The sequence below is a fragment of the Solanum pennellii genome, chromosome 8, assembly GCF_001406875.1.
Source record: "Solanum pennellii chromosome 8, SPENNV200".
NCBI classification, from domain to species: domain Eukaryota; kingdom Viridiplantae; phylum Streptophyta; class Magnoliopsida; order Solanales; family Solanaceae; genus Solanum; species Solanum pennellii.
The window spans coordinates 3,052,992-3,064,956 of record NC_028644.1 but is presented as its reverse complement, the minus strand read 5'-3'; the positions used below and the strand labels follow the sequence as shown (position 1 = coordinate 3,064,956).

The 11,965-nt window shown below is 31.6% G+C and overlaps 1 protein-coding gene across 2 annotated transcripts; it reads right to left on the bottom strand.

Annotated features, from left to right (window-relative positions):
- Positions 1-337: 337 nt before the first annotated feature.
- Positions 338-5,765, bottom strand: LOC107026937 (auxin response factor 18-like). Of its 2 annotated transcripts, none has more exons than XM_015228076.2 (15): positions 5,638-5,765; positions 5,275-5,349; positions 5,052-5,167; positions 4,288-4,383; positions 3,965-4,021; positions 3,702-3,854; positions 3,522-3,606; positions 3,310-3,400; positions 3,043-3,207; positions 2,603-2,716; positions 2,401-2,473; positions 2,158-2,311; positions 1,465-2,048; positions 1,166-1,353; positions 338-895 (listed from the first exon to the last, which is right to left on the bottom strand). In XM_015228076.2, exons 2-15 carry the CDS (start codon positions 5,336-5,338, stop codon positions 778-780), a joined length of 2,058 nt encoding a protein of 685 aa, XP_015083562.1. In that variant the 5' UTR covers positions 5,339-5,349; positions 5,638-5,765; the 3' UTR covers positions 338-777. The 2 variants fall into 2 exon arrangements, with proteins under 2 accessions (XP_015083562.1, XP_027775208.1); XM_027919407.1 differs by having other exon boundaries at positions 5,052-5,161.
- Between the last annotated feature and the right edge of the window lie 6,200 nt (positions 5,766-11,965).

Genomic DNA, 11,965 nt, shown 5'->3' with positions numbered 1-11,965 from the left:
TGGCTAATGCTCAGGATTGTTAATAAGCAATGTTAATTATGAAAAATCATACAAACATATAAAACATTATGACAATTAACGGTATCATTTTTTTCAAAAAAATAATTATATCCATATTCTCATTCAAATTAATATTAATATACATATATCATAAAACATTCTAACGAAGCAGTGTCAGAAGACACGATACAAAAGAGTATGACATAATCGCAAGAAAGAAACAAGACAACTATAACCCATTGTGTTTACACCAAACCATATGGAATATGCAATGGTTAAGTTACAAAATGAGGTGAGAATGCATTTAAATCAAACAAATATAAGCAATAAACACATATATATAGAATATACGTCTCATATACTTATTGATTTTACATAAACACTCGGTGTGAGTAAGTTTTTCATGTTGCAACAATGAGTAAGTACAACTATAGAGATACAACAATCAAACTTCCACCAGAATCATAAAGTTACATATACACAAGCTTCTAATACTAATAACTCAACTAAATGATGAAAAAAGATTCAACTATTTGCTTGTTATCAAGCTTATTCAACAAGACGACATAGTCTCATCCTCTACGCGTTATTATTAAGATTGCAGATACCTGTTGTAAGTCAACAAGGCCGAAACTTTTTAAGAAATGAAGCTCACAATTGGGAAAACGCGATCAAGGATGACATGGAGTCTTCGCTCCTGACAGATGTATGAGGGATTTTAGTACAAAGGATATAACTTAGAAAGGCAAGTTGCAACCTTTGATCTCTTCCAAATTTTCATGTTGAAGCAGTTGTCTCACTTTCTAAACAAGACGGCGATTTGGTTCCTGCACTGAAACTTTTTATGTCTTGACTAGAACAAATGAAGATCCTCTTCGCGATGTTGCAGAACTCTCTGTGAATGATTGAGCACCATATTATGATATGCAAAGTATGAGAGATCTTACATGTAGCTATAAAATAATTCACGGGCAGAGCTAGCTTATGAGTTTACGGAACTAATGTATTATTCGTATTAAGAAATTTACTTGAGGTTGTAGGAACCCAGTTCTTTTTATGTATTAACTTGAAGTTGTTGTAGGAACCCATAAACCTCAAATCCTAGATTCACATATGAGCTACATACTTTTAATTGTAAGTTGTAAATGGAGAAAGAAACACTTACGACCAAGGATAATCGCCCATAAGCATCATGTCACCTTCATCATCTGTAAAAACGATCTCCCATTTATTTCGTGCGTGGAGCTCTTCCTGGATATCGAACATCTCTTCGAGTTCTCTTCGGAGCTCATCGTATCCATATAGTTTTGTTAAATCCACAGCACGTCCCACAGCCACCCCTTGCATTTGAACCTTCTCAAGGAATTCATGTAAGTCACAAAAATATTTTTAATTCTATTGATGCTTTGGAGTAGTAACGAACATGGAAAAACACAATTTACTTTCTCGTTTTGGTTTTCATACCTTGGTGCGAGTTCTGGTGGAAGAAACCTGCTTGATGTGAACCTCCTTTGGTGGAGGATTCAGCTGCTCTTGCTTCTGATCTTCAGAATCTCTTGAAAGGCCAGAGTTGTCTTCTGAATCACCAGCAGAAGTCAAGTTTCCAGAGCACCCTTCAGCAGAGCCATCGGAATTGTTGGCTGGTTCTAGAGGCGGATTCTCATTAACAGAACCAAATGAGGGACATTTCAAGTCAATACCAAACAATCTACAGGATGTAATTGTATCACATTTTCTCTCATCGTCTAGACTAGGAAGCAGGAGATCGTTCTGCTTTCCGAATTGTGAGGACGCAAAGCTTGGAAAAGCAGGCCGAGGTGAAGCACTTTTACTGGCTTCTGTCTCATCCAAAAGCATATTCAAAGAAGCGTTTACTTTAGAAGCTGACCAAATTCCATCGACACGAGCCTTAAAAGTACTGTTTGTGGCAGTTGAATTTGTTTGTGAAGTATGCAAGGAAAATGGATTATCACTACTTTGTCCTTCAATAACGGGGTTAAATTGTGCTGAAGGAATCCAAGCGGCTAGTGCAGCAGCGGGAACAGGTTCTAGCAGGAAAACAACGGAATAATAATCAAGAAAATGAAAATAGAAAACCAAATAGGATGACTAAAAAAGTTTAAAACATGCCATAGATTATGATATGCTTGTCTCCACCTGAAACTTTGGGTTCGTTATGTGCTCGATGCCTTTTATTCTTCACCCCCATTGGTGGAACGAGAGGAGTAGCGACTGATGCCACAAATGGTTCGATGTCCCAAGGAGAAACTCTGTCAGGTCTTGGAACAGACGCAGGCTCATCCCATTGAACCTGGAAATATGGAAGAAAAATAATGAAATTTTACATCAATCCAAATGTATTGATTCATTCAATGTCGACAACAACCAAATTTTATCCACCTTCAATGATCGCCATTTTGAATCTTTCCACTGTGAGGAACTATCTTCAACTCCTACTATGGTACCTGTAAATCTGGGAAATTACGAAGGAACAACCGAAGAAAAATATAATTGAGATCAGAAATGCAGCATATTGAGCAACTTTATACGGTAGAGAAACATCTCGTTAATTTGAGCTTCAATAAAGTTGATGTTTTACCACCTTTTCTCAGGAATCTCTTCCCCTTCAAAATTCATCTTGAATCTCATGCCAACTGAATACTGATGCTTAACAGCCTCGAGATATTTGTTTAGACCTATGATAAACTGACTTGTTCTGAAGATTTTCCATACACAATATTGAGAACATAGGCAACATTTAGCATATTCTCACCCAAAAACAAAACTAATTCCAACATTGCTGAAAGGACATAACAAGGGCAGCCTGGTGCGTTAACCTCCCGCAATGCGAGAGGTCCAGGGAAGTGCCGGACCACAAGAGTCTATTGTATGCAACCTTACCCTGCATTTCTGCAAGAGGTTGTTTCTACAACTTGAATCTGTGACCTCTTGGTCACATGGTAACAATTTTACCAGTTGCGCCAAGGTTCCCCTTGACATCTAAAGTTCAATCTTTTAAGAAAAGGGATGCATAAGAGAAACCTCGGTTTGTAATAAACGACAAACATAGTCTGGGTCGTCACAGCATGAGATGCAGTAGCTAACACTCCTAGGTGCATGCTCTGACTTGAAATCACTGATTGTGGCATTGAGCTCGGTTGGCGAGCAAGTCGTCTAATTCCTATTCGGACTTCACCTTTTCCACTCCTAAACACAATATATTTGCAGAACATAATGAATAAATAGTGACAATTGTGATGTATATGATAGATCTAAAGCGCAATAGACATATAAGCACCAGATATAAACCTCAAGAATACAAAAGAATCCCCCGTAACTAATCTCTTCGAGGAAACAAAGGTACTCCACCCTGTGGTAAGTAAATGCCTCCGGGGTTGGCCTGCTAGTCAAGAATCAAGAGTGAGCACTTGAGCCATATAACAATTTGATGACGTTTCATCGCTATCATATTTTTGTGGTTGTCAAACCAAATTGGACACTACGAGCTGTCAAATAATTACCTCTAAATATATGTTTAAAATGCCACTCGAAGCCATGAAGGTCCTTGGCTACCAATTCCTGTGCTGGAGTCGCTTGGGTCATGTCCTGCATTAAAAATTATAGCATCATAAAATCAACAGGTAATGCATTTCAAAATGGACAGACTATAGAATGTAACAACAAATGATCAAATATATTACCAGGGGAGGCAGGCATTCGTTAGCATGTTTTCTGAGAATGGAAAATCCACCGTGAGTGCTCGTATCAGACGCAGTTAGAACCTTGCAGAAGAAATGAACTTTGGGCCTCGGAGGCTCGGGCAGGGACGGATCAGGACTAGTCGGCTCAACTTGCTAAATTGGATGAAAGCAATTATAGGAAAATTGGCCAACAGAACATAATAGACCAAGTGAACACAACAGAGTTTCATACAAGCAAGAAAGTAGGTTCTTTAAGTTCTTACATCTGCTTCGGGCAACAAAGCAATCTGCGCATAAACCTCATCAGTGTCTTGCTCAGCCTACAACAAATTTTCAATGAGAAAGTCCTCATTATAACTTCTTTTTTCTGCAGAAATGACCTGGAATTAGCTATGAACTTCGTCGCTAATCTACGTCGAAATAGCTCGTACCTAACAAAATTATTTGATTGTAGTTCAACTACAAAATTTGTTTGTTGCTAATTCTTTTCTTTTTTTTGTAGTCTATTTATGCATGAACTTAATACATAGAAACATTACTGTTTAACTAAACTAACCAAGAAAACAGTGAAAGTACAGCTAATTACCAGAAGTTGAATGTGAAGAACGCGACAAAGGATCTTTGGTTGCAGATTGAACAATGGTATGCTCTGATTCAGCTCCTGATTTGTTGATGCCTCCAACTATCCATACCACAAAATCAAACTCATAAAAAACAACAATAACGTATATGGCAAACTTATGCACTACATCCACCTATTGGGGCCCCACTGAATCCAAATTTCGCACCGAATAATCTAGTAAGCACTCCATAACAAAGGTGATTTTGTACCAAGTAGAGCTCCATCACGAGACCTTTGGTTAAGTACGAAAGGAATATGTAACACTCCACCACAAACCTTGTTACTTCTGCCTCTGATTCAAAACAAAATTAATACCTATAATACCCACATTGGGACAACTTAATCCGCATTCACACTTGAAACCCCGTAAAGTGCTTACTAACAAAGGCAACTCCATGCCCAACAGAGCTCAAACACGAGACCTCTTGTTGTTAAGGATGAAATGTGTACTTACCACACCACCATTGTTAGTTCCACCTCTCATTCAAAACCAAAACTGAAACAAATTTATACCTACACTTACACGCATTGGTACCACTAAATCCGTATTCACGCTGGAAAGTACCTAAAACCACTCCTTAACAAAGGGGATCCCGTATCCAACAGAGGTAAACACGAGACCTCTATTTAAATCCGAAAGAGTACATACCATTCCACCACAACCCTCCTAAATTCCGCTACTGACATAAAACCAAACTTCAAACAAAAAGAAGTAAAAAAATACATACTTGTTCCATATGACCTTGTGGGAAATAGTAAACCCTTTCTTCATTTTTTGGAACATCAACTAATGGACCTGCACACAATCTCCATAACTCTTGGCACAATTCATCTTCACCTGAAACTTTTTCCACAATAAATTCAAAAGTAAATATATTAACAACCAAAAAAAAAACAATTTTTTTAATAATACCCCCAAAAAAATTTAAAAAAATAAATTAAGAATCAAACCTTCAGCTGAGAAATTGTGTTGCTGATGCTGCTGGTTTGACATAAAAGACCCTTGATTCTCCATTAAATGGAATTCTGAATAAAAAATCTACAATGGCTCAAGAAATAACTTTTTGTAGGCTAAAGTAACTTCATTTCTCTAAATGGGTATCATTTTTTTTTGGCAATAGATGTTCTTGAACTATATATAATGAAATTATTTTATATATATTTATGATTAAAAGTTTGTATCTTTGTCACAAATGAAAATTAGAAACAATTTTAGAATTAGGAACTCTAAATCTTGCATTTACACAAGAATAAATTTCTTAATAATAATAAATAGAGTTAAAAAGAAAAAAAAATAATTGCATATTTGGACACCCTTTAAAGCGGAGGAGTTAAAGCTGAAAACTTTTCTAATTCCACCGGCGGTAACGGAAGCTGCCGGTGATCGGTGATAGTAACCGGCCGTTAAAAAACAGAGCTTTTTCTTGCTGTTTCAGAGAAGTAGACATACAGTGTTATAATTTAAACATGTGTTTGGTTTAAAGTTATATATAATGCTTCGAAAAAAGTGTGAGGGTAGTTTTGTCAATTTGACATAATATATAAATATTTCTTTTAACTCGTCGTGATTAATAGCATTTATATAAATAGACATAAATTCTACGTGATATAATGCAATAAATTTTATGCAAATTGTTGTATAAGAAGCCACTGAGGATGTTGCACATTCAGAGTTATATGTAAGTTTAAGTTTCTGTTTATGCACGTCAAAAAATTAGAGGGTTAAAGAGTTTAGGGTCAGAGCCAGCCTTCTATTGGGGGTTTGACCCCCCTTCGACAGAAAATTTTACTATTATACATGGTTAAAATTATATTTTATATGCATATAATAGATGTCGAACCCTCTTCGATGAGTTTACGTGTTTAGTTCTTCAAATATCAAATCACCTTATTAAAAATTCTAGCTCTGTTGCTGAAAGAGTTATATATAAACTTACGTTTATGTATTATAATATCTATTAATTTTGATAAAGAAAATAGGGTGAATCTATCGACATCTACTTAAACTTAAAAATAAATTTTATTTAGATATTTATATTATAATATATTTCAATTTAAACATTTAAATACATAATAAAAAGCTCATATTAAACACCATCGACTCATATTTTAGAAAAAATTATGCATGCATTTTCAAATGTCATGACATAAATAACTTACATAATAAAATATAACATATCCTTTTAATTGTTGGGTTATGGACCTTTTTCCCTTCCTATGTGGATAAATAAAAGTCCAATTTGGACCAACTCATTTTTGCCCATAAGCCGGATTTGTTGGGTTTTATTTGCCCTAAATTTCTTACCATAAATAGGTTTTCCTTTTAGGAAAAGGTTTTGGATTGACTAATCCTTTTCTTGTAGGAAAAGGTTTAGGACTCTATAAATAGAGGAATGTTCCTTCTAACTTAATCAGCATTCACAATGTAGTCTTAAGGGCTTTGAGAGTTTTGGTTAGGGAGAGAATTTATGGGTCACAAGCTTGATACGTTATCACTTGTGTGAACCTCCCATGTATTCCGAGTGAATTGGTTGAGGTTGTTTCTCTCTGTATTTTGTACTTTCATATTTATAGTGGATTGCTCATCTCCTTTGTGGACGTAGGTCGATTGACCGAACCACGTTAAATCTTTGTGTCTTTTGGTATATTTCTCGTTGTCTTCTTACTCATGGTCTTTCGAGGTTTGCATTGCTAGCTTCCGTGTTTACACCTGCTTATTTCCGATCCTAACATTAATTATATGAACCAACATCAATTAAGACATGTTCTAAAGATTTACGACTTGTTAAGATGAATGTTCCTACTCTTTTGGGTGGTCCAGTAATTTGAGTTTGGGATTTTCATGTTGGAGTCTTAAATTTACAATCCCTTGCTAGCGAAAGTAAGGAGTTTGTCTTCTGAATCGAGCTTGTCACTTCAGGCTTTTGTCACTTTTGACATATCATGAAAAAATAATTATTTTTTTCATACTTCACCTTCATCATTAAATACTTATTTTCAAATTATTTTCACAAACTTAATATTAAACATCATTCTATAGAAAAAATTTAATAAAATACTTATATTAATAATTATTTTCGTAACGAATGAATTAAGTCAAATCGTGATAAATAATAAACATATGTTAAGTGTTCGATAAAAAACATAAACCAACTTAAGTGAATACTTCTAACTTTTGTATAGGTTTTTTTTTTTCATTAAGAGAAAATGGATAGAGAATAAAAACAAACCAATAAAATTACGTTTAAATGCATTCTTGTCTACTGTTTCCTCCTCTTTTGTTTCATAATAATAAAAATATTAGTTTTTATATAATAATACCTAACTTTACAGATTGACACCTGTATTTCAATTTATATTGATGTAAAGACAATCATGGGCAAATAGGAATATTTACTAGTCAAGTGGATATTTATTTAACCCTCTTAATATTTTGTCTACATAAGCAAATGATGATTATTGGAAGTTAAAGGAAAAAATAATAATTGAGTGGCATACATTATATATCCCTAGGATTAGATTAAAATCGAGAGTCTATCAAAAGCAATATTTTTATTTTACATATAAAAGTAAGAATACTAAAAAAATCACGTAAGTTCATTTTTTTAATTCTCACTTGTAAAATCGTAAGTATATTATTGTTGTTCGATTATATATTAAGTGTTCTTTATCTCACAGATAATTTAAATCGAAAATAATAGATTCAGTTAAATCCGCGGAAACCGTCCTTGATCTTCCACTTTTGGCATAGGTTTAGCTTGCCACTTATTAACTAGCAATGAATTTTAAAATTTTAAATAGCAGATGATGACACAAGGCATGACGTATAAACCATGGCTTCAATGTTTAATATATTATATTTATTTAGTGGTGTTTCTTTTTGTTGTAAACATTAAACTTTTAGTACAAAAAAATATAGTTAATTATATTATGTTAACAAATAACAGGACAGTTTCATGCTACTTTATTACTATGCCATATGCATCTTTCTCTTGACCAATATTATTAGTTGGAGTATCTTTTTCTTTAATTTGTTTTAGAGGTTAGATGAGGATCTAGAGTGGGAGTAGGAAGCAAAATTGACTGATTTTCTTGATTATTATTTTTTAGTGTTCAATGAGTAAGTAAATAAAAGAAAATATTATTTTAAAAATATTTATATATAATCTGACAAAATATTATACGAATCAATGAAGTGTCGAATGAGGAGTGGGAGTGGGATAAGAAGTGGCAAGGGGTGAGAATGAGATGATCAAGAAATGAGAGTTGGGGGCATAGATGAAAAAGATAATAAACTTCAAATATAATTTATAAAATTTTATTTCTTCGAAATTATTTCATATCTCGCATAATTATAACAATAATTGTGTGAAACTTCGTCTGGTCTAACAAGTTAATGAGATCCAAAATATATGGATTCGAACATACAAAATTGGATCCACCTATTTGTGAGACAAAAATAAGCCTCACATAATTAGAATCTTATCTACCCTTTCTTATATATATTTCAACAACAGTATTCATTGTTTTAGTATAATGTTGTCACGATTTAAATTCATGACACATACTATTCAATTGGACTCAGTATAACAAGCCTTGTGGATTTGTCTTTAGTTCTATGTCATTATTAAGCACAAATGTGTGTGCACATATAAAATTAATGTCATGTTATATAAAATCTTTCACTTTTTTTATATAGAATTTATTTATGATCTGATATATCCTCTTCTTTAATAATTTATCAGTTCTTTTCCTTGCCTAGCCCTCTATTATGAGCGTCATGATTTTGTGCATACTTCGATTATTTTGTTATATACTTATTAGTAAGGTACCTTTTATTAACCCTAATATCAATAATTTTTCGTCCAATAATTTTTATATATTAAAAAGATGTTTCTCCTAGAATTTGAATTCTAATTTTTAATTAATTTATCAATTATTAGATCACAACTTGACCCCAAAAAAAAAAAAACTTCTACTAAGATCTTTACTTTCCTATTACATTAAGTTATTCTAAATAAGCATCCAATTATATCTTTATCAGAAATATATAAACTTAAATTAAATTTTATAAGAAATAAAACAAAATGGATCTATGGTTTTTGCTCACTTGGACTACATAATTGTAGATCACACCTGACTAATATCTTATGGGCTTTAAAGTTGGGCTTCCCAAAGTCCACTTTTGCTTCGGCCCATACTGCTATTGTGTTTGTAAGGAAATATAAGGAGATAATTGTATAGAATGACAAACTAATAATATAAAATAAATATAGTAGCTACCGTTTGATTTATTTGTATTTCATAGCAAATTGTTTTTCAGTTACTCTCTCCCTCATATTCTCACTCGCCACTCTCCCTCTCTCGCTCGCTTCCTGTGCTCGCCTCTCTCGCTTTATACAATAGAATTGTATAAATTGTGTTTCTAATTGTATAATGTAAGGGAAAATTGTATACACATGCAAATACATATATTTTCGTCCTATACACTTATAATTATACAGTAAAAGTACTCCTCTGTCCAAGTCTATTTTGTCTTTCTCTCTTTTTCGTTTTATAGAAATTCAAATTGTATATAATTTTTCTCTTTCTCGTTTTATACAATTTGATTCAACTGTATATTCCCTTCCCAAGTCTCTATTGCCTTTCTCTCTTTCACATTTTATACAAATTTAAATCATATATAATTTCTCTCTTTCTTATACAATTCAATTCTATCTTTCTCGCTTTCTCGTTTTATACAATTCAAATTGTATATAATTTCTCTCTTTTTCGTTTTTTTTATACAATTCACTTCAATTGTATATGTATATGGAATTACACATATATAAGTTTATGGAGTGTAATTATACAAACCCTGATATAACATACAAATATAAATTTTATGTTTGCAATATGTGAAAGTTGTCCAAATATTAACCTTTTCATGTGCAAGAAAGAAAATTTACAAGAGAAAAATCGTATTGATTTAATCCAAACAGATAATATCATGTCATATTATAAATATTTGAATTGAATTAGCGCAACAAATAATATGTAATAGAATTAACGATTTAGTAATGGCGTGAGATTGAACATAATGTTTTTGCATCGTGCATAGATTTACATACACCAATAAAGAAGAAGTGTCCATTATATCATGATTCATGTAAAATAGTTTGAGAAAAAAATTGTGAAATTAGTGAATAAAATTTTATATTAATATTTAAAACAAAAGAAGAAGTTACTCATAATATATAGGGATAAGGGTGAAAAATATCTCCATTTTGGTTGAATTTGCTATTGCGATACTAAATTTTTATGAGGACCTATTACATCCCTTAATTATTTAATAGTGTAATTTTTACCCTGAACTAATTAATAATTTATTTTAAAGGTATATATGTGTCCACATGGACATTTGCAATTTATAATTTGACATTATTTTTATATCCGCTGAGCAAATATATATGTTTAAAATAGGGTATTAAATAGTTTGAGGGTAATAGGTCCTCATGAAAATTTAGTAACGCAACAGTAAATTCAACCAAAATAGAAATATTTTTTAGACTCTTATCACTAATATATAATAACATTGTTAATAACACAAAATCTTTTTTTCTCAAAAAAAATTAAACTAATTTAATTTAAACGGTTAATACCCTATCATGTTAATCGTTTGAAAAATAAAAAACTTGGAAGTAAACTTTGGGTTGACTGTCTCCACATGAATTGACATGTCTAAGTGCATCCCTCGCTAATAACTAAAATATACACATATTGAATGTTTATATTAATTTAATATATATTATATATTTAAATTTATAATTGATTTTACTTTAATTTAATTAATAAAATATATTTTACTTTATTAAATCATATAATAATAAAAATTAAATTAATTTAAGGTAAACACCTAATGCAAATAAATTTTCCTCTTACAAATTATTGAAACTTAACTTAGCAACTAAGTAAAACAATAAATAAACAAATAAATACATATAAATGGATAAATAAGGAATATGACCTCACCCATTTGCTTTTTTCTTAATTTTGAAACCCAACCTAATAGAATAAATATGATCTTCTAGATGGATGGTAGAGGATATGTGAATAGTATAACTTATTTGGTCAATTGTTTGAAAAATTAAAATTTTCTTTTTGGAAAAAATGGTTATTTTAAAAAGTTGAGTTATTGAAGTGTTTGATATATATATTTTTTTTTATAATAATAAACATTGGTTTTCAGAAGCATAAAAAGTAGAATTTTCCAAGAAATAAATTTAAAATCTTCATTAAGCATAAATTAATATTATTATATTAATAAAAAAATTATTTAAATTGATTAATTAAATATAATTGATTATTTTAAATAATATTTTTAAAATATATTTTACTTTTTTTTTCTAACTAAACATATTCTGGAATCTATCATACTGTGGTTCTCTTCTAATTATCTCCTAATTGTCACCTAACCCTTAATTGACATTAAGTTCAACTCTTACAAAGCTAACTTCAAACACTAAGTTCATTCAACTAACAATCGTATTCACAGAAACTCATTCAATTTTTATTTCTAACTCAAGAGTCACTTAACTATCAATTGTTCTCATAGAAAGTCACTCAATTTCGACTTTAAAGTGCTCAATCTATTTAGTTATTT